Here is a 24363-nt window from a genome sequence, read left to right on the forward strand (position 1 = left end):
CGTGGGTTGCATCGGGTGGAATGATGCCAGGAGTCCTGCGTGGGTTGCATCGGGTGGAATGATGCCAAGAGTCCTGCGTGGGTTGCATAGAGTGGATGGTGCAAGGAGTCCTGCATGGGGTGGAATTGTGCGAGAAGTCCTGTGTGGGTTGCATGGGGGGAATGGGGCCAGGAGCCCTGCGTGGGTTGCATGGAGTGGATGGTGCAAGGAGTCCTGCGTTGGTTGCATGGGGGAATGGTACCAGCAGTCCTGCATGGGTTGCATGGGGTGGGTTGCATGGGGTGGAATGGTGGCAGCAGTCCTGCGTGGGTTTCATGGGGTGGAATGATGCGTGGGTTGCATGGGGTGGAATGGTGGCAGCAGTCCTGCGTGGGTTGCATGGGGTGGAATGATGCGTGGGTTGCATGGTATGGAAAGGTGGCAGCAGGCCTGCGTGGGTTGCATGGGGTAGAGTGGTGGCAGCAGCCCTGAGTGGGTTGCATCGGGTGGAATGATGCCAAGAGTCCTGCGTGGGTTGCATAGAGTGGATGGTGCAAGGAGTCCTGCATGGGGTGGAATTGTGCGAGAAGTCCTGTGTGGGTTGCATGGGGGGAATGGGGCCAGGAGCCCTGCGTGGGTTGCATGGAGTGGATGGTGCAAGGAGTCCTGCGTTGGTTGCATGGGGGAATGGTACCAGCAGTCCTGCGTGGGTTGCATGGGGTGGAATGATGCGTGGGTTGCATGGTATGGAATGGTGGCAGCAGGCCTGCGTGGGTTGCATGGGGTAGAGTGGTGGCAGCAGCCCTGAGTGGGTTGCATGGGGTGGAATGGTGCCAGCAGCCCTGAGTGGGTTGCATGGGGTGGAATGGTGCCAGCAGCCCTGAGTGGGTTGCACTGAGTGCGCCATTGACAGGAGTCCTGCGTGGGTTAGAATGGTGCCAGGAGTCATACACGGATTAATACAGTGTGACGCAGGCTTGCGTGGGTTCCAGTGACCGTGTCAGAAGTCATGTGCGGGTTGTACAGGTGTGCCAGGAGTGCTGAAAGTGTTAAATAAGCTATTTATGACGTTCTGCGTGTATTTTCATACATGCGCGTTAGCACTGATATACACAAATGATAGCAACAAGCAACCGCTCACACACCCAGACACAGTAAATGTGAGACACAATTACACACACTCCCCGACACAAACACACGCCCAGCTGGCTTATGCGGGCGAAACAGATTGTTTATTAAGATTAATAAATCATAAGCCAAAAAAGGCCAATTGTTCAGGATCTGTGCAGTGAAGTGCCAAAAGAAGCATCGTGGAGATCGGCTGCCACCAACTGGTGGAAAAAGGAACAACTCGCACAGAATGAGAACGTTAGCGTCCAGCTCTTGGGGTTTCCCCGTCTAAATAAATACAAATGTTTGAATTAATTGCCTGATTTAAAGTAATTGCAGAGTGTGCACGTTCCTGCCAATCAACATTGTAACTGTAAGGGGGCCCGACATAAATCACCCTGTCACCCCCCGTTTTAATGCACCTCGCCATGGCTTGCAACCTACCCCAAGATATCAGCAGGATTGTTGGTGCTATAATTAACTTCTAGGTAACCAACATGCTCTGCAGTCAAGGACACATTAGAACATAGCAAACAACATATTCAGTGCTATAGATTCATAAACTAGGGGTCTATTGATTCCAAAAGTAGATATTTTTTGTGATGTGGAGGCACAGGAATAGCAACAGGAGCATATCAAAGATAAGATGACTGAGCAACAGTGCACCTTTGTGCTAACCAAAACTCAATTCGCAACGCATCAATGGACTCTGTCAATAGTATTTCAAATATTCACAGTTCTCACTTTCATCTTTCCACCTCTCATATCTGGCTCTCAATCTTTCATCACCATTTCTACTCCAGGTGTATAACCCAATCTTACATTTTACCACCACTTCTACCCTTCACCAATATATTTAAATCCTTCTCACCTGCACTACTGGTTTCTACCTCTGTCATTTTTATTTTATTTTTGTACCAGTTCACCTCCCCCTCTTGTACTACCTATCCAAGTTTTTCTTTTAACTCCACCTCTATCTTCCTATTGGTGAACAGCCTTTACGACGCGGCTGTTACACCGCCGTGCCGTTACAACGCGGTCTTTTCAACGCAAGTCGTTACCACGACTTGCGCTGGAGGGCGCTGCAGGACAAGAAATTTTTTTATTTACTATCCAACACCTTCCCTACTGTACGTAGGCTGGTGTTGGAATAGTAAATTAAAAAATTCTTAAGTCCGCACCCCCTCCAACGCAAGTCGTGGTAACGATTTGTGTTGAAAAAACCATGTTGTAACGGCACGCGTTGTAAAAGTACGCGTCGTAATGCCGTACATCCCTTCCTATTACAATAATGCATTTCGGTTTCCCCTTCACTCTCAAATTTGTCTCTTGTGCTTTTCTCTCAACCATGTCCCATCACACCTCCAATTCTTACTCTGCATCTGTGACAGACAATTTTTCACTCTTTTCAGTTTCACCTGGGTGTTTTTGTAGCTCAATCTCTCTTTAGTTCAAACTATCTCCTCCAAGTTGCTGCTTACGCCCAGAAACCAAACTTTCAGTCTCTAAATGCACTCTCCTACCTGTGTCCCAGTTTTACTCCCACCGCTCATTTTCAACTCCGTCCTCCCATTTGCCTACAACCTACACACTATACATTTTCTAAATTCTATACCATCCACTCTCCATTTTAAATTCAATCCTATCTTTGAACACTAAATATATTCATCCATTCAGTTCATCTCCTACTTCCAGCTTTATTCCTTTCATTCTCTCACTATCATCACTCAATGCCACTTTCCCCACCAGCTCCACCTCTTTAAATCTGTAGTTTTCTTACTTCTGTATCCCCAGTCTCCTATCTGCCTCCACCTTTCCCCCTCTCTCTCATGTTTGGACCCCTATCACACTGGTTTACCTCACTTCTACTACTCTCATTCCCTCACAGTCTTCTTCCAACTTCCTGTTTTCTTCTTAATTTTATCACTCCCAATTTTCATTTCAGCTCATTCAGCTTCCTGCTTCCTTCCTCACTTCTTTCACTATTTTATACCAGTGGATTCTCTGTCCATTCCATCTGAACTCCTTAACCACTTCGCTCTCTAGCTTTCTTTATGCCTCCCACTCATGCACACTCTCCTGCTCACACGCATTGGCATTTAATTTTATACTTTCTGGGCCAGATGTACTACCATTTTTTTATGGTCGCAAGCAGGAAATCAGCGAGTTTTTGACCGCAAAAAAGGGTGGTGGTATGTACAAACACTATTTTGCGAGTCGGTGACTTGCAAAATAGTGTTAGCGAGTCGCTATTCGGAACGGGCATGCCAAGGGCGTCCCTTTCTAATAGCGAGTCAGAATGGTATGTACCATGGTTTTGTTACCACAAAACACAAGCAGTTTACCGCCTACTTCAAGTAGGTGGTAAGTCACTCGCAAACGGGAAGGGGTCCCTAGGGGACCCCTTCCCCTTTGTAAATGGGTGCGAGAATATGTTTTAAGTAGAGGCAGTGGTCCGAGGGACCACTCACTGCCTGCCCTTAAAAAATGAAAAGAAAAATGTTCATTGTTTTTTTTAAACGCATCCCATTTTCCTTTAAGGAAAATGGTCTGCATTTGAAAAAAAAGTTGCTATATTGAAAAATCAAACACAGGCATGGGGGTCTGCTGTCCCCAGTAGGCCACCATCCCTGTGTATGCAGGTCATTCCCAATGAGCTGCAAATTGTGACCTGCCTCATGAATATTAATAAGGCGGGTCCCTTGCCACCCATTTTGGAATTGCAAACATTTTCTTAGACATGGTTGTACATTCCATTTTGTGAGTCGTAAATTGCGTGTTGCAAAACGTACCAACTTGCGACTCGCAAAATGGAATGGTCATACATTTGGCCCTCTGCCCCTTACTTTTTAAAGCCTTTGTTCTATTACCATCTGAGCCTTTCTATGTATGTATTTTATTATTGTTTCTTCCCCACCTTGCATTCATTGGCAATGTTTCCCCTTACCTTCCATATATCTCTTTTGCGCTAGTTAAAAAATCTCCTATTTTAATTCTATCACCCACTCTCTTTCTGATTGTGGGTATTCCATCCCTTTAATTTTCTTCCTCCTTTGACTTTATCTGCCTCTTACATTCGTCCCCTTTTCAATTCTCTCCCTGAGCCAATATATATATATATATATATATATATATCAACACATTTAGGGGTTCCCATTTGAAGAAGACCACTGGAAGACAGTACTTCACTAGCTTTAATTGGCGGCATGCTGACAACCTTCTGGCACAGGAAAGCACTTTCAATATTTACAGAATGCCAAACGCGTTTCGGGAATAGCAAATCCCTTCCTCAGCGGCATGTTGGTTTACCAAAGTGAAAAGCGCTACTGCTGTGAGTCAGTTCAATTTAAACCACCCGCCCCACTGGGCTTGGCCGAACACACGGCCTTCTGGATGGTGTAGTTTCTTTTTTGTATTAACCATGTGGGCGCGCTGTTCAAAAGTCAATTTCAAACCTCCTTTATAATCCCAGGTGGGTAGAAGTGCGACCTGTCAGTTGATTGTCCTGCTTTGAGTCGCCAATGTGACTGAAACGCCGCCACCCCGTTTGGTGCCGTTTCAACTTCCATCCACACGCTACAGCATCGGGTTGATGCTGGCTTGGACCCGCTCACCAGCGGTGGGCCGACTTCCCGACCGGGACCGGCCGTGAAACATCAACACATTTAGGGGTTCCCATTTGAAGAAGACCACTGGAAGACAGTACTTCACTAGCTTTAATTGGCGGCATGCTGACAACCTTCTGGCACAGGAAAGCACTTTCAATATTTACAGAATGCCAAACGCGTTTCGGGAATAGCAAATCCCTTCCTCAGCGGCATGTTGGTTTACCAAAGTGAAAAGCGCTACTGCTGTGAGTCAGTTCAATTTAAACCACCCGCCCCACTGGGCGTGGCCGAACACACGGCCTTCTGGATGGTGTAGTTTCTTTTTTGTATTAACCATGTGGGCGCGCTGTTCAAAAGTCAATTTCAAACCTCCTTTATAATCCCAGGTGGGTAGAAGTGCGACCTGTCAGTTGATTGTCCTGCTTTGAGTCGCCAATGTGACTGAAACGCCGCCACCCCGTTTGGTGCCGTTTCAACTTCCATCCACACGCTACAGCATCGGGTTGATGCTGGCTTGGACCCGCTCACCAGCGGTGGGCCGACTTCCCGACCGGGACCGGCCGTGAAACATCAACACATTTAGGGGTTCCCATTTGAAGAAGACCACTGGAAGACAGTACTTCACTAGCTTTAATTGGCGGCATGCTGACAACCTTCTGGCACAGGAAAGCACTTTCAATATTTACAGAATGCCAAACGCGTTTCGGGAATAGCAAATCCCTTCCTCAGCGGCATGTTGGTTTACCAAAGTGAAAAGCGCTACTGCTGTGAGTCAGTTCAATTTAAACCACCCGCCCCACTGGGCGTGGCCGAACACACGGCCTTCTGGATGGTGTAGTTTCTTTTTTGTATTAACCATGTGGGCGCGCTGTTCAAAAGTCAATTTCAAACCTCCTTTATAATCCCAGGTGGGTAGAAGTGCGACCTGTCAGTTGATTGTCCTGCTTTGAGTCGCCAATGTGACTGAAACGCCGCCACCCCGTTTGGTGCCGTTTCAACTTCCATCCACACGCTACAGCATCGGGTTGATGCTGGCTTGGACCCGCTCACCAGCGGTGGGCCGACTTCCCGACCGGGACCGGCCGTGAAACATCAACACATTTAGGGGTTCCCATTTGAAGAAGACCACTGGAAGACAGTACTTCACTAGCTTTAATTGGCGGCATGCTGACAACCTTCTGGCACAGGAAAGCACTTTCAATATTTACAGAATGCCAAACGCGTTTCGGGAATAGCAAATCCCTTCCTCAGCGGCATGTTGGTTTACCAAAGTGAAAAGCGCTACTGCTGTGAGTCAGTTCAATTTAAACCACCCGCCCCACTGGGCGTGGCCGAACACACGGCCTTCTGGATGGTGTAGTTTCTTTTTTGTATTAACCATGTGGGCGCGCTGTTCAAAAGTCAATTTCAAACCTCCTTTATAATCCCAGGTGGGTAGAAGTGCGACCTGTCAGTTGATTGTCCTGCTTTGAGTCGCCAATGTGACTGAAACGCCGCCACCCCGTTTGGTGCCGTTTCAACTTCCATCCACACGCTACAGCATCGGGTTGATGCTGGCTTGGACCCGCTCACCAGCGGTGGGCCGACTTCCCGACCGGGACCGGCCGTGAAACATCAACACATTTAGGGGTTCCCATTTGAAGAAGACCACTGGAAGACAGTACTTCACTAGCTTTAATTGGCGGCATGCTGACAACCTTCTGGCACAGGAAAGCACTTTCAATATTTACAGAATGCCAAACGCGTTTCGGGAATAGCAAATCCCTTCCTCAGCGGCATGTTGGTTTACCAAAGTGAAAAGCGCTACTGCTGTGAGTCAGTTCAATTTAAACCACCCGCCCCACTGGGCGTGGCCGAACACACGGCCTTCTGGATGGTGTAGTTTCTTTTTTGTATTAACCATGTGGGCGCGCTGTTCAAAAGTCAATTTCAAACCTCCTTTATAATCCCAGGTGGGTAGAAGTGCGACCTGTCAGTTGATTGTCCTGCTTTGAGTCGCCAATGTGACTGAAACGCCGCCACCCCGTTTGGTGCCGTTTCAACTTCCATCCACACGCTACAGCATCGGGTTGATGCTGGCTTGGACCCGCTCACCAGCGGTGGGCCGACTTCCCGACCGGGACCGGCCGTGAAACATCAACACATTTAGGGGTTCCCATTTGAAGAAGACCACTGGAAGACAGTACTTCACTAGCTTTAATTGGCGGCATGCTGACAACCTTCTGGCACAGGAAAGCACTTTCAATATTTACAGAATGCCAAACGCGTTTCGGGAATAGCAAATCCCTTCCTCAGCGGCATGTTGGTTTACCAAAGTGAAAAGCGCTACTGCTGTGAGTCAGTTCAATTTAAACCACCCGCCCCACTGGGCGTGGCCGAACACACGGCCTTCTGGATGGTGTAGTTTCTTTTTTGTATTAACCATGTGGGCGCGCTGTTCAAAAGTCAATTTCAAACCTCCTTTATAATCCCAGGTGGGTAGAAGTGCGACCTGTCAGTTGATTGTCCTGCTTTGAGTCGCCAATGTGACTGAAACGCCGCCACCCCGTTTGGTGCCGTTTCAACTTCCATCCACACGCTACAGCATCGGGTTGATGCTGGCTTGGACCCGCTCACCAGGTGGCGACTCAAAGCAGGACAATCAACTGACAGGTCGCACTTCTACCCACCTGGGATTATAAAGGAGGTTTGAAATTGACTTTTGAACAGCACGCCCACATGGTTAATACAAAAAAGAAACTACACCATCCAGAAGGCCGTGTGTTCGGCCACGCCCAGTGGGGCGGGTGGTTTAAATTGAACTGACTCACAGCAGTAGCGCTTTTCACTTTGGTAAACCAACATGCCGCTGAGGAAGGGATTTGCTATTCCCGAAACGCGTTTGGCATTCTGTAAATATTGAAAGTGCTTTCCTGTGCCAGAAGGTTGTCAGCATGCCGCCAATTAAAGCTAGTGAAGTACTGTCTTCCAGTGGTCTTCTTCAAATGGGAACCCCTAAATGTGTTGATATATATATATATATATATATATATATATATATATATATATATATATATATATATATATATTTCAACAAAATCGTTCAAATCTTTACCAAAGAACGACGTCCAGGCCAGCAACTTGGTTCAAACAACTGGTGTTTTATTCACAGCCCACTCAACGCGTTTCGGACACAACTTCCCTTGCTCACGAGTCTCTTTATTCAGCGAGCAGGTACAGCATAGAAAGCACAAGCGTACTATTTTTTCGCATCACAAGTTACCACTAGCATCCAGACACCTTTAAAGTAGTTTGCAGCCTTCCTTGAGTTGATTTTTAAATAAGACCAGAGTCCCATGTATCTACTAATGTTAATGGAAGGCTGTGTTTACTTAACATCTTAACATTATCATCATCAGGCTGCAGGTAGTAGAGCCTGTTAATGAGCAGTGCTCAGTCAGATTTATGGGTCAGGCTGGGTCACAGAGGTTAAGCCCTGAAGAACTTAACTCTTAAATGAAGTCCTTGTCAATATTTGAGTGTGAGAACAAAATGATGTTTCTGAACGTTTTCAAAAGGGAGAACATTAAAATTAAAAGTTACCTTAATGATTAAGTTAGCTCTTCATTTTTATTTTATCCCATTTCTAAGTGTCACATTTAAATGCAGCAGGCCTTTTGTTCCCAGTGACCAGTAGACAATGTGCCAAATTTATAACTGGAAAATAGTCTTTTTTTCAAATGGGAGTAATTTAAAGTGAAGAAAACGTTTTACATGAAACATTAAGTATTCATGTTTTCCAATTAAGCCAAATGCCTCCTAATGTTTTATGAAGCATGGTCACTTAAAATTCCCCCCATTTAAACAAATGTATTTTTCTGTTATAAACTGGGCACCATGTTTACAGGCCACTGGGAGCAAAGTGCTTGGTGAGTGTAAATGTGACGCTTGGAAACTGGAGAAACTGTAAATGATGAGTTTTATGAATTCCACATAAACAAAGTTAACTCTTCAGTTTAATTTTCTCGATTCAGTGCCATATTTATAAGTGAAAAATACAGCCATTATTATAAGTTGGAGAAATTAAAACTGCAGAAAAATGTTTCATACTCTGAACATTTTTGCAGAACATTTTTCTGCACTTTAAAATTCTTCGATTCGCGTTATACATATAACGGTGCCACATATGGCGAAAGGTATGTCCGGTGCCACAAGTACATATGACACAGGCTCTCAGTCGTCCATAGGCATATATCCCATTCATAAGCACACAAGTTCATACATCCCCAAAGATCACGCTCTCACTTACCAGCATGGCAGCCCTGTCATAGTGCCCCTAGTCAAAGTATTTTGTTCAAACCATAGCATCTGGCTCAATGGACATTAGGTTTAAAGCCGATTAAGCTGGGTGTGGGGGCGTCTGGTAACAATGCTTAGCCTCAAGTAGCTAACAATGATTTTAACTGATAGCTACCACTACAGAAAAGGTTGAAGACCCCTGATGTAGAGGAGTAGCACACTGCATTCCCAATGAAACACAGGCAAGGCACGAGCTGTGCGGGCTTCCCTCACTCACAGAACAGACTCACCACAAGCAGCTGCTGTGCAAGCTTTTCTCACACAGAAAAGGCGCTCTGTAGACAGCAGCTTTCAAAATCACTCTCAAACAAATGTTGTAATACAGTGAGCAGAAGTGCAAGCGTCCCAATCAAAACATGTCCAATATGTCCAGCAGTAGCTGTGCGGGCTTCCTTCACACACAGAACAGACACCACAAGCAGCTGCTATGTAATCTTTTCTCATACAGAAAAGGTGCACTGTGGACAGCAGCTTTCAAAATCACTCTCAAACAAATTGTGTATTACAGTGAGCAGCAGTGCAAGCGTCCCACTCACAGCAACTGTTCAAACTTCTCTCATACTAAACTAAAAAACTATGAGCAGCAGCTGTAGACGCTTCCCTTAAAACAGAAACAGTACCGGAAAGAATGAGCACCGCAAACATCCCTTATAAATTGTGATGAACCATGGGAAGTAAGGAGCGTTGAGTAGCTTTCACAAGTGGAGTAGTATGGGCAGAAGGTTTGAAACCACCTCACACCAAAACAGGTAGAAGACCAGAGCAGCGACAGGTAAACACAGTTATCAAGTGCCAACATGCCACATGTCACCTTCAGCAAGTTCTGGCCTTTCACCAAAAGCCCTGCACAAACGTGGATTTCTAGTGCATATTTTAAAAGGTAAAAACAAAACTACAATTACCAAAATGCAATGTTGTTGGCTAAAAACATAGGACTAGCTGGATGTTTCCCAAATGACATGTTTGGGAATACCTCAGAATGCACACATGTGTGTTTATATATGAGTGCAGGACCTAACCCTAAAATGTGATCAAATAGACTGTTACATCTAGCAGTGAATCTCAGAGCGGTGTCAGGTGCAGTTGGGCTATTCGCATTAAGATGCGTGTTTCTAATCTGGCAAACTTGTTCTGAGAGCTGTAATAGATAGGTTTCTGAGAAAACTGCAGTTTCAAATACATTTTAAACACCATGTATTTCAATGTTATTTTACTACTGAGTGCAATTTGTATTAGAGTGTATGCCTGTGCTCCTTTTGAACACGATGGTACAGATGCCTATATGTAGTCTTTCACCCTGAAATGAAAGTTTGGAGAATTCACAGTGACCTAGGTCAAGAGGTCAGCCTTGGGCTTCAGAAGCTCCATGCAAAAGGAGCTGTGGAAGGGTCTCAGACATTATGACCGACTTTCTGAGTCTGGGGCAGGACACACACACCTTCTCTCATCCTCTAGGTTAGCACGTGGAAATTGGAGAAGCATCACAACGAAAGTGGAGCTAACTGGTAGTCTGCATGGCGCACTCTTGATGCAGGTGGGCTAATGGACACACCCCACCTCGGATAAGCCCTCTCCTTCCGCAGAGCTCTGCTGAGTAGCTAGAGCAGTGCTTAATTTGAGCCAGTGGTTTCTGGTGCTTGGCACCTGCACCAATGACAGTCTGCCACATGGTGGCACTGTTTGACTAATTTAGAGATGAGCAAACAATAGTTGTTTATGTATTCAATACACATTAAAAATGCCCAAGTAATTCTTATAGGTTATGGGGTCTGGAATAGTCTGAATCCTCACACTTGTAGGAGTTTGATGGTTAGTAGCTGTATTGGTGCTGTCATTGGCAGTGCTTTGAGGGGAATGCATGGTGCAAGTGGAGTGGCCTCTTCACGAGGCCCTAGGACTTATTTTTTTGCAAATTAAGCAGTCCAGTTGTGCTTTGTTCTTTTAAAATGTAATCTGCTCACAGGACTATCACAATGAACCGTGCCACTCAGGCACTGGTAGTAAATACTTTACACACTTGCCATGTCATTTTTTAAGTAGCTCTTAAATTCATCTGTAGCCAGCCAGGTGGATCTGTGCACCTTTCACCACCCCAGCCCCACTGCCCACATGCAAGTTATGGTGACTCCCTCCTCACTCCACAGGGCCTGAGGAGGCTTCGGTCACGCACCAGTGACCATACTATACATTGGGGAGCACAGCAGCTGTGTGCACCCACGTTGTGCACTCCTGGGGCACAATGGTTTTACAGTGGGAGCTGCAGACGCTTGTGAGTCCCCTTCTGCAATACTGTCACGCCAGTGCAATCAGAAGAGGGCGTTCAATTATTTGCATGGGGGTGAGGCCCCATGCAAACACAGGAATCAAGTTTGTCTATGTGTCAGCGCTATATTATGGATGTGGGCGCAGTGGCAAACATGCCTTTAGGGGGTGCACTGAAACTGCGCCACAAAGAATTGGCGCACTTTCATTGCACCTTCTTATGCAGCCTCTGCAGGAGAGAAAGAGGGTCCCATGGGCCTCCCAGACATCCCCCTGAAGGTGGATGCAGTCACTCACTGCACCCACCAGCAAGGGGATCTCCCTCCCTTTTTAAGTTCAGGCAGGTCGCGGCCAGCACAGAGAAACACAGAGCAGCTTTTAAACAGTTGCTCCGCATTTAACTTGAATGTGCTGCCACAAGGGCAGGCCGAGTGCACGGCTACCCCTGTCAGAGGTGCATTTATTCTTCTACAGCGTACTGTCCCTGTTTGGACCTGGCACACCTTTTGAAAGGTGTGCCGTATTCATAATAGAGTCCCTGGTAGTCTGCTGTCACAACGGAGGGGAGTGGGTTTAAAAAAGGAGCACGGACTCTATATTTACAGAGAGGCAAGTCAACTTTACCTCTTATAGCTTTCTGAGCACTAGTGGACTCGGAGCTAAAAGCATAATGTCTGCACTTGTCGTTAATGGTTGTTACTGTACAGTGGCCTCAGGCTCATATACTGGCAACCGTACACAAGCGGCGGAGGAGCATCACCTCACAAGAAAAATACAATTATAATAACACCCAGTTATTATCATTTTATTTTTCAGTACTGGCTGTGTTGGATTTCTTTTAGGTGCGTGCTGGGCTGCCCACAGAGCAAGGGGAGGAGTGGTGGGCACTTTCTAAGTGTGCATGATGGTTTGGTCAGCCGTCTTGGGCCGGCCAAACAGACATGCGTACTTAGCATGCTCTCCACCCGGCTGTATTGTAGAGAACATGCACAGGCTCTCACTACCGGTCTGAGCGCCGAACTAGGCCCCTCGAACCAATCACGACATTGTTGTCATACTGATGAAGCATTGATACTTTTTTCGGTCCATTATGTAACAAGTACAATTGAAGAAACAATTTGAACTATTCGCAATAAAAGATTTTAAATTGGAAGAAATTGGTGGATTTATGATACGCTATTGGCATTTGCAGTGCGCTCGAGTTTGAAGTGCATTAGTTTCATCTTCGTTAAAGTCATACTGATGACAGCAGCATCGTGATTGGCTTAGGGGAGTCTGGGAGCCTATATGATTCCTGAGTCGACTGTAGAAGACAGAAGAGAGGCGGAGTCCGGCAGGTAAGTGAAATTTACTTTTTTTCCTTTTCTTTTTTCTTTTAACCTCACCCTCCATCCTCACCGCTACTACCCCGTAGCAGCCGATACTTTACACAAATACCTGTAACATTTCCTTACAAACAAGGGCACGCATGCACACCTGGTACACAAATCCAAATCACAGGACAAACTGCCAGATTCATCAAGCTTAATTGCGCTCGCAATGGGCCAGATTCTGAGAATCTTGCGAGTGCAAATTTTGCATTTGGGATTCATCATCCCAAATGCAAAAATCGCTATTAAAGAATTTGCATATTTGCGAGGAATTGCATTTAAGGAATCTCTATTTGAGATTCCTTAAATGCAATTCATGAACCATTTTAAAATACCGAAATCGCTATTTTGGGCCGCTATTTACCGCGAGGTCAAACCTCGTGGTAAATAGCGAAAACTTAGAAAAATGCATTTAAATGCATTTTTCTAAGTTGCATGTTACACACACACATGTCCTTTGGACATGTGTGTGCGCAACACCAATGTAGATTACATTTCAGGGGTGCTACAGGGTGTCCTTTGGACACCCCTGGCACCCTTGAAATCGCTATCTTATTTGCGATTAGCAAATTGCTATTCGCAAATAAGGAATAACTCCCCATTCATTCCTATGAGCCTTTAGGCCCATAGGAATGAATGGGGAGTTATTCCTTATTTGCGATTAGCAATTTGCTAATCGCAAATAAGGAATGTGTAGGAATCGCATTTCTTTATGCAATTTCTACATGAATCCCGTTTTGCAAGTCCTTAATAGCGATTCTTTATGAATCGCTATTAGGGGCTCGCAAAACGGGAGATTGATGAATCAGGCTGAAAGTGCCAGGAAAAATAACATGTTTTGGAAACATAACTAGCTAATCGAGAGTCCTCACTGATTTAGTGACCCCAAAAAAGAAGACTTCCATCTCGTCTGATGCAAAAAAAGAATTCTGTGTACGTGTTGGCTCTTGTGTGTGTCGACCCAAGGTCGCCACCCCACAGACCGCTTGCGGTTCTTTCCTAATATATCATCCTTTAACCTATCCTACAACAGACCCTCACATCACCTACATACCAGCTGCCATGCAGTATAATTTACTGTACAAAGAATTGATTCCCATGACAACCCAACTCCTTTTCTTTCTGTCGCTATAGCTGCGCCACCTTGTACACAAATACACCATATTGGCTCCCAAGCTTGGGATGTTAAATAGCTTAGGATGTTGAATTTGCGCACACCTCTTTTGCGGTGAGCAGCATTGAACAGTTTGCAAAAGAGAAAGCAGATTCTGGTAATCAATATTGCTTGATCCATTCGCCCGGTCACCCAGGCACATTACTTCAATAGGATTCCCCTGGGACGAATATCAGCTCTGGCTACCATGCCGATGAGTGGATCACTATTGTTCCTGATACAAACTTGACTTCAAGGAGTGATTTCCACAAATCCAATTCCTGTATAATAAATCTTTGCTTCAGAATGCTTAGGTCCTAGCAGTGCACGTCTACTTAGAGATGGCACGGCTAGATCTATGGGCGCGACTGTCAATAGGCATGGGTAGGCCCTTGAAATCTGTGGTTTTCAAACCACTTTCACTAAGCCTGCTGGCAGAGGAGTCTTTGACCAAGTCAGACCCGGAAGTCACCAAGAAGGATGTCTAAAGCAAGCTCCCAGAGACGGAAGGCACTTTGCTTATGCAAATGAGCACGCGAGACACTGTAGAGTATTGACTGGTAATCGACAATTGAAGCTACCAACAGAAAGAAGAAAACGAGCAGCGTTGTAAACATAAAGGAAGGACACATGTGGAGGCGAATGGTGGCCTGTTTATAGCACAAGCTAACAGCAGTGTTGAAGGCAGACTGTGAACATACAGAGCAAGGGATGCCGAGAATCACACGCCGAGCTCTTCTTACCGTAAGGAAACTCAGACAGCATCTCAAAGGCCTTGTGCATGTTCACTCGGCAGATGGCGACGGGGTCGTCCAGGAGCTGAGACAGAGGGATAATGACGTCACTGCTCAAAAAGCCATCCCTGGAAGCAGATAAAACACAGGAACGGAAGATGCATGAGAAAGTGGGTGGGGCCATATTTACAAGGCAATCAAAAGGCCTTACGTTGTACAGTCACATCACAACTAATGACACTTCACAATCATAAAAGAAAGAACGAATCATAAAACTGGGCATGGGGGCAGATATATCAAAATGAACCAGGACATGCACAGTCACATTAAAATAGCCTAGTCATAGGGCCTGGGGCTTAAATGAATCTATCATAACCCCCCCGGTACTGCGTAGACACATTGAAATGAATGAACATATCATAAAACGTGGTCCTGCACAGTCTCATCATAATTAAGGCAAATTTTCTATTTTTACTGATTTTTACAGATAAATACAGACAAAAAAACATTTATTTTTTTGACTCTATTTATTTTTAAATATGGATACAAATGGAAATTGGGTGCTTTTTGAGTGATTCTAAATACACGTTGCCATGACTGCCAAGCCAATAACTGTGTCGACTGATAGGTAAAGGGGCTAAAAAAGAAAGGGATTTTGGTCAAGAGAATTAAACAGCAGTAGATATGCACAAAGTTGATTCTAAAATGCGCATATTTTCATATAAGTGCATTGATTTATCTTCTGCAGGTGTCCATTTCACTGAAACCTGGCAGGCATTCAAGCATGACTGCATATTTATTGGTTAAATAAATGTGGAAATATACCAGTTTCAGCTTTATCAAATATGGATCAATACAGATAAAGTTGACGAAAAATACATTTGGATAAATACAGACGGAAATGTCAAAAACATAAATACCATAAAACCGGGAGCCCTAATCATAATGAATCAATCATAAACCTGGCGTAGGGCAGCCACATCTGAATGAATCAATCAAAAACCTGGCCCTGCACAGTCAGATCAGAATCGGCCAATCATAAAACCTTGCACAGCCAAACCAGAATGAAGAAATCATAAACCAGGATACCACCCCTTCCCGGGTGATTAGCCGCGCTATATACATCCATTGATTGATTGAATGATTGATTGAACCTCGCACTTCCCAGTCATATCAGACAGAAGCATAAACAGAATATAAAACCGTGCCCTATTCTCTCGCTCGACGCGAGAATGGCACATATCAAGCCCTGGCACACATATGTACCCGTCCAAATTTTCCCCTTGGGTGTGAATGTTGATGTGATCACCACGTTAGACATTGTCTAACACCATGAATTTGTGTACGAAACATTGTAAGGTTTTATGTCACACCAATAGGCACCAACGTGAAAAAAGATTGGTTCACATTCGTAGATTCACCTCTGAAGTTTATTGATATTATGTGCACAGTTGGGACCACTTGTATATCACACATCAATATTGTAATAATTGTGCCCATATGTATGGGCTTACACCTTGTTTCTATATGTGTTTCCAGCCCTGAGGAAGTCACGGGTCCCTTGTCCCGATCGACGAAACACGTGTTGGCTGGAGCTACAAGTAGAAAACATTAAATCGATTTATATGATCCATGCTTGTTTATCTGATATAAGTTATTAACTTAAATCACTGTTCATAGGTGTGCCAGGGCTTGATATGTAGTACTGTACAGATCCTTGGATCTGAATTGTGGGGTGTTGGGTGATTACCTCCTACCTGGGCACCATATATCTAAGCATAATAGCAATATATATACTGGTAAAAGTGAGTGCCATTCCCACTCAGGGCACAATCCTCCGATGCGAGAATGGCGTTCAACAGCATCAAATGGCCCTACCTTTTCACGGTGCTTTAAAAGGTGGGCGTGGGCCCGGAGTTGCAAAAGTGGACCTGTTGTTTATAAACGGCACTAATGGCGCGTGTTAGGGTCAACGGTGTCGTCTCCATGGCATTTGCGCTACACAGGGGGATGCAGCAGGGGTGTCCGCTATCCCTGATGTTATTCGCGCTGGTGCTGGATCCCTTAGCGTCATGGATCAGGAATGACCCGGTAGTAAGGCGCATCGATATAGGGGGGCTGCGAAGAGCGCATATCTTTGTATGCGGACGATATTCTCTTCTATGCACACAGGCCCCGTCAGACTTTCAGAGACTCATTCATATTATAAGATCCTACTCTGGGTATCGCTTTAATGGGGACAAGTCCTTGGTGTTTTCCCTAGCAGGGGACCCTCCGGTTTTGACCTCGGCTTGCTCGGAGATGGTATTGCAGGATAAGTTGAAGTATCTGGGTATCTAGGTGACCAAGTCGGTTGAGGAGTTCATGCAACTGAATTTACATGGGCAACTAGCTAGATTACGTGAGGACGCGGAGCATTGGAGGGGGCTACCGATCTCCCTTATGGGCAGGGTGGTCCTCTTTAAGATGATGGTCCACCCGCATCTGCTCTACGCTGTCCAGAACACTCCCTACCGCATCCAGGATACGTTCTTTCAAGCGATCGAGTCCGAGGTCCGCAAGTTACTTGGGGGGGGAGAGGGGGGGAAGTCCCAGAATGGAGCTTCAGAAGCTACAGAAGGGATTGTATGAAGGGGTCTGGCAGTCCCGGATATTTGGAAATACTCCTGGGCCACTCAGCTCATAAATGTTAATGGTTGGGTTTTTCCCCGCTCGAGGAACCAGCATACAAGGTGGACAGACTGTCATTGGGTACCCATAGCCATCTGGGTGTACTGTACCGCCAGGGTAGGGGCTCTGTACATCTGCCATTACACACAAGGGCGGTTATTGACATTTGGCACAGGGCAACTAAATTACCGGGGTCGGAACTGAGACTCACGGAACAGACTCTACGGTGGGAGGGAGATTTTTTGACAGAGGTGCGGCGGTTACAGGGTTTCCGTTAATGGAGTTTGATCGGTAACGACGTGCTGGGGGATGTTTGGAAGGGCGACAAAATGGTGACGTTCGAGACCCTACGGGAGGGCTTTTAAATGGGGGATGGTGAATTCCTTAGGTATCGACAGTTGAGCTCTGCATTATATTGGCACTTGAAAGAAGGGACTACGATTCCGGAGTACTCCCTGCTGGAGGATAGACTCCTCTTAGACCCTATGCTCGAGAATGCGTTGTCAATTACATACAAAAAGCTGGTAAACAATTCTCCAGACTGTCTAGGTTCTCTGCGGGAGGCTTGGGAGTCGGACGTGGGACTGTTGGAGGATGATGACTGGGCGGAAGCCCTCCAGAGCCACAGTGAAATAGATATTAGGGCGCGCTTTCGGCTTCTACAGCTCCGCACCCTCCACAGGTCTTATGCCTCGAGGATGGTGCAGGTCAGGATTAATGGGAGTGGTTCCAAGCTATGTGTCAGGGGCTGTGGCGAGAAGGGGTCCTTCTTCCATATACTATGGGTGTGCCCCAGGATTCAGAAGTATTGGAGGGGTGTAATTCGCATAATGGAGGCTGTAGTGGGCAAGCAGGTCCCAAAGGAGTCTAGGTGGCATATTACCGGGGTAACAGGAGAGATCACTTGGCTGCAGTGGGCCCGGCTATGGTTGGCTTTAGCTGGGGGGGTTGCAAAAAGAAATATTGCACGTGCATGGTGGGGCGGAGCCTCCGACAGTAGCAGCATGGCTGTGTGATATGGACTGGTGTCATAATGCAGAGCAGGTAGTCTATCAAAGTCGTGGGTGCCCTCGCAAATGGGAGAAAATATGTGGGGCCTAGAAGATATATAGAGGCCTTTGATGGAGTTCGGTGGGGACGCTGAGTGGGTTATCCTTTAATGGGTGAGTGACAAACAGAAGCGGTCAGTGTCCAGAACTGTGTTAAATGTACCTCTGCACTATATTGCAATGTATGATGATGGCAGTTTACTCAAATGAACTTGTCTATGTATACTGTGATTCGCTTGTATCTGAAGCTTGTTGTCTGGTTCAATGAAAAGATTATTTAAAACATTTTAAAAACGTGCCCAATGCAATCACTTTAGAAACAAATCTATAAAAATGGATGTCCCTCCAACTCACAGTGAAATGAATAAATCATAACACCTGGCCCTGCAGTCGTATCAGAATGCAACAATCATAAAAACGATGCCTCGCAGTCACATTGAAAGGACCCACTCATAAAACTTGACTATGTATAGTCACGTTGAAATGAACCAATCATAAAACCTGGTCCTAGGCAGCGACATTAAAATTAACCATTCATAAAACGTAGGCCTCACAGTCAACTGAAATGAACCAATCATAAAATCTGGTCCTAGGCAGCGACATCGAAAGGAACCATTCATAAAACGTAGGCCTCACAGTCAACTGAAATGAACCAATCATAAAATCTGGTCCTAGGCAGCGACATCGAAAGGAACCATTCATAAAACGTAGGCCTCACAGTCAACTGAAATGAACCAATCATAAAATCTGGTCCTAGGCAGCGACATCGAAAGGAACCATTCATAAAACGTAGGCCTCACAGTCAACTGATATGAACCAATCATAAAATCTGGTCCTAGGCCGCGACATTAAAATTAACCATTCATAAAACGTAGGCCTCACAGTCAACTGAAATGAACCAATCATAAAATCTGGTCCTAGGCAGCGACATCGAAAGGAACCATTCATAAAATCTGATCCTAGGCAGCGACATCGAAAGGAACCATTCATAAAATCTGGTCCTAGGCAGCGACATCGAAATGAACCATTCATAAAATCTGGTCCTAGGCAGCGACATCGAAATGAACCATTCATAAAATCTGGTCCTAGGCAGCGACATCGAAAGGAACCATTCATAAAATCTGGTCCGAGGAGGCGACATTGAAATGAACCATTCATAAAATCTGGTCCTAGGAGGCGACATCGAAATGAACCATTCATAAAATCTGGTCCTAGGCAACAACATCGAAATGAACCATTCATAAAACCTGGTCCTAGGCAGCGACATCGAAATGAACCATTCATAAAACGTTGGCCTCACAGTCAACAGAAATGAACCGATCATAAAATCTCGCCCTGTGCAGTTACATTGACATTAACCCCGCCCCTACGCAGTTCAATTGAAATGAACCCATCATACAACCTAGCTCTGCAGTCACATTGAATGGAACCAACCTTGGTCTTGTGCAGTTACATTGAAATGAGCCCTTCATAAAGCATAGCCCTGCAAAGTCACATTGAAATGAACCAATCATACATCCTGGTCTTACGCAATCACAGTGAAAGAACCCATCATAAAACGTGGTCTTGCCCAGTCTCATTCAAATGAACCAATCATAAAACCTGGCCCTTGTAGTCAAATTAAATGAATCAATGATAAATCCTAAATGAACCGTTCATAAAACAAAGCCCTGCACAGTCAATTGAAATGAACCAATAATATTTCCTGTTCCTATGCAGTCACACTGAAATGAATCTATCATCAAATTTTGAATTGCACAGTCACATTGCAATGAACCAATCGTAAAACCTGGCCCTTACAGTCACATTGAAATGAACCAATCGTAAAACCTGGCCCTCACAGTCACATTGAAATGAACCAATCGTAAAACCTGGCCCTCACAGTCACATTGAAATGAACCAATCATAAAACCTTGCCCTCGAAGTCACCTTGAGATGAGCCAATCATTAAACATGGCCCTGCAAAGTCACGTTGAAACGAACCATTCATAAAACCTGTCCCTGTGCAGTTCAACCATTCATATAATGCGGCCCAGCGCAGACGGTCACATCAGCATGAGCCAAATCTCAGTTGGTAAAATGAGCTCTGCCATAAAACCAGAACCTGCACACTGAAATCAGAAGATCCTGCCATTGACCACAGACTGGTACAGTAGTATCTGCACGGACAAACCATGGGGCACGCCGTGGAGTTGCCCAAGCATAGAAAAGCGATCTGCACAGCCTCCACTCCAGGGATTGAAAGGAAGTTCAACTCTGCTGAGAGGGCTGGATCTAAACTTATCCGCACAGTGACTTTGACAAAATAAAAGGAGTTATACCCACTACAGCCAGGTCTAGAATTAAGAACTACGAAGTGACTTTAGAAATGCTCCTCTCCCAGTTGAAATCATGTGCAGAGAAAACACCAAAATGCAGTCCTAAACCGCGGTCTAGTACACCGACTTCAGAAATAGCAGATCTTAAAACACGACTTCTACAAAATCTCAGCCATATATTTCACAATAATAAAATCCGGCTGGTGCTGTTACCGCTGGAATACTTTGCTCTCAAACCCAGCCAGCAGTGATACCATCAAATCTAAACCCCATCTTAACCCAGTGCTCACCAAGCATGGGCTTTAGTCTGGAGAGGTTTGGTGTGGGCAGAGGACAGTGCAGCGGAGGAACTTGCTGCCTGGCTGGCCATTCTAAAGCGGTGGCACCCGCGTACGGATACACGGTGTCAGTGTACTGGTGTCACGGAAGTAACGCACCCAGTGCTTAATTTGTAAAAAACTTAGTGCTGGGGGCCCTCGACACGAGGATGCTAGAGCTTGCACCATCTGTTGCCCCTGGCAGCACTGTGCCCCAACACACTACTAATCATCACACTCTTAAAAGTGTGACAATTCATACTATTACAGGCCCTCAAAGTTATAAGAATAGCTTTTCGAGGCAAATACTAATAATTGGAAATGTAAATTAAAATAATAAACAGAAGTTGTTGTGCTCATACCTAAATTGACAGACACCACTATCATGTGGCAGACTGTCATAAGCCCCGGTGCTGGCAATTAAGTGCCGGTGCTGAGCACCAGCACAAATTAAGCACAGAAAGTACCACATTCCCTGTATCCCCCGTCCAGGGCTGGCGCTCGGCACAGTATATCTGGGTGGATAATGCAGCAACCTGGCCTCTTTCAGTCAGCAGCACAAAGAAACTCACCATCCCAGGAGAGTATAAAGCTCGGCAGTGGCTTGATCTGCCAGGACTACCAGTGGAAGGCAGGACCATTTTGTCACCTGGCAGCACCAACCGATAAACAAAGGGAGGCAGTTACGAGCACCTATCTTAGGGGGAAAATTCTATTCCTACTGAGGGGTGAAAGTGGAAGGCAATACCATATTTAAATAACCTGTTTCGAATCGAGTCATGGAGAATCTAATTAATTAATTATAAACCTATTACTCTACTTCTGTATTTTGCAAAAATCCCGGAGAGCTGGGTAAATACACAGCTAGCTTCTTAGAGTGAGGAAAAGGGTTTATTTAATAAGCACCATTCTGGATTCAGATCCTGCCTTAGCACTCAAACCGTACTTACAGTGGGTACCAATGAGATCCGTATGCTTAGATGGAGGAAGTTTGGGGGCACTCATCCTCTTTGATCTGTCAGCCGCCTTTGATACGGTTTCTCATGCTATTTTACTGGAAAGGTTATTTGCTATGGGCTTGAGGAACAAGCAAATCAGATGGTTTGAATCCTTTCTGGAACATAGAACTCAGGCAGTCTAAACGGCAAACGTTTGCTAAGATTTTAAAGACATTTCCTGTGGTTTTCCTTAGAGCTCTGCTCTCAGCCCCACTCTTTTTAATATTTATGTTGCCTCCCTGGCAGAATTGATTGCCTCTTTTGGCTTTCAATTTTATGGCTGCGTGGATAATACCCAAATAATCATCCGCATGGAGGGCAACATTTCCCAACTCCAGAAGAAGTTGACGGCTGTTTGATCAAGGTAGCTAGCTGGATAAATGCCAATTCTCTCCGGCTAAATTCAGATCAAACTGAGGATGTTATATTTAGTAATCCTTCAATCTGGTCCTCTATGTGGTGGTCCGACTGTAAGGAGAATGTCTGGAACCAGCATCCACGCCCCATAATCTGGGTATGGTATTTGATGGCAAACTCCCCTTTAGTGTTTCAGATTAATAAATGTATGTGTACGGGCTTCCTGCTAATGAAACAACTAAAGAGGAGCCTCCCTTTCATTCCTCAACATTCTTGATAGTTGTTGGTGCAAGTCCTGATTTAAGCTGAGAGGACTATTGCAATGCTCTCTAGGTTGGACCTACGGATTACCTTACAAAGAGATTACAATTTATACAGAATGCGGCAGCTAGGTTGATGTTTAGGCGGAGTAAGTTTCACAGCTTATCGCCTTTACTTGGCCAGTTATACTGGCTCCTTTCCATATGAGATGACCATTAACATTTTGTACGGTATATAGTTCATAAAGCATTTTACCCAGTAGCATGGTCTTTGTGCATATCTGATATGTTTAAAAAATTCATTCCTCCCAGACTGCCTTGCTCAACCCCCACCTTACTGATCATAGTACCTAAATACCAGAGAGTAAGATTGGGACGATGGAGGAGGAGCCAAGCTCGCGAGCGTAATGGTCGCCTTTTAGCTCGGCTCCCGCAGCCCTCCGGCCTGATCATCTATCCTGTATAATATCCTGTCCGGGGACGACACATTATCGGAGAATTGGACACGGAACACCTCGCCTGTACTCACCATTTGGCCCGGAGGTTTCGACGTGCAGCCGCTCCGAAGTTGTGCCCTCCGCAAGACCGGGGCCTCCGTGGAACCTAGACCGGGACCTAGCCTGTGGGATCCGATGACTGTCGGCCCCGGTCGAGAGAGTGAACCAATGATGAGAGCCGTTGTGCGAAAATCCCGGCGATCCTGATCCGGGCCTGCCCTGGTGACCGCGCGGCCGATGTGGGTGAGATGCACCGGGGACTGATTCTGTGAAGGGGTCCTCCCCCCGCCGCTGATTGTCCGGCGGCCCTGGACCTCAGCGCCCGGACTCTGCTTGTTGGGGGCGCCGGTGCTGGTGTAGGCGGAGACCCGCACTGGGCGGACATCCTTTCGGCACCAGGGCTGCCATTGATGGGAACCCCCCGGAGCTCTGTAAAGTCCTACATTTTTTAACTGTTTTTTGGGGGTCGCGGAGGGCGGCGACTGGGCTGACTTCGCGACATGGCGGCCGACCCTCTGAAACATGATTCGCCTTGTGGCGGCGGGCTTGGATTGCCTAATTGCGCGGGGGTCCAGTCTGGTGAGCGTGAGCTTACGGTCAGAGATATCCTGGAAGCTCTGAGATCCCTGCGCGCATCCCTGGCCCCCGATGTCCCTGTGAGTCCGCCACGATCTGCCACCATTTTGAGCAGCCGTTTCTTCTTGCCATCCTCTTGTTTCAGTGACTCCATTGTTTCGCCCCCCTCGATTGCTGCAAGTGTTGCTGCCGCTGATCGAAGTTCATTTGGTGTGTCGGTGCCTTTGGAGCTCCCTGTTTTTCGAGGTTCTGACCCCGTAGACTTAGACATTGTGCAGCGGCCCTGTTCGGCTCGGATGCCTAGAAATATTGGTGGACTGCCGCCTGCACCTGCTCCGATGGCTTCGCCTTTGTCTATTACAGAGACCCCCTCGCCTTCCCAAGCGGCGAAACTGGACTCCTGTTCTTCATCACCCGTTCTGCGATTGCTGATGTATTTACACTATTTGCTCGGACTTTTGCTCACTTGCGGACCGATTTACCCCCCATGTCTACATGGTAGTCCACATTTTTTTCGATTGTGTGCTGGTCTTGTATTGAGTAGCTCGTTTTACACTGTCATGTGTTGGGTGGGATTTGTGGTTCGGAAGGGATGGGGGTGATATGCACTCCTCCTGGTTGATTATTGGTATACGACTTAGTGGCGCAGTTGTTTGTACCCATAGAGCGGTGGGAGGTCCCCTCCTCTGTAAGTTTTATGGCGCTTGATGGGGTGTCGTCCTGGTCTGTTTTTGCTGCGATTGTCTGGTTGGGCGGAGGGCGGCGGC

The 24363-nt window shown here is 46.0% G+C and overlaps 1 protein-coding gene across 2 annotated transcripts in view; it reads right to left on the reverse strand.

The window, feature by feature from the left end:
- The window catches only part of RSPH14 (radial spoke head 14 homolog), a 551562-nt gene that overhangs the window by 497594 nt on the left and 29605 nt on the right, over nucleotides 1–24363 (reverse strand). For both annotated transcript variants that reach the window (XM_078667753.1, XM_078667752.1), the window contains exon 3: nucleotides 14564–14682. In XM_078667753.1, coding sequence (XP_078523879.1) covers nucleotides 14564–14682 — 119 coding nt within the window. The remainder of the gene's footprint in view (nucleotides 1–14563; nucleotides 14683–24363) is intronic.

Source organism: Lissotriton helveticus, chromosome 11 (genome assembly GCF_964261635.1).
Source record: "Lissotriton helveticus chromosome 11, aLisHel1.1, whole genome shotgun sequence".
NCBI lineage: Eukaryota > Metazoa > Chordata > Amphibia > Caudata > Salamandridae > Lissotriton > Lissotriton helveticus.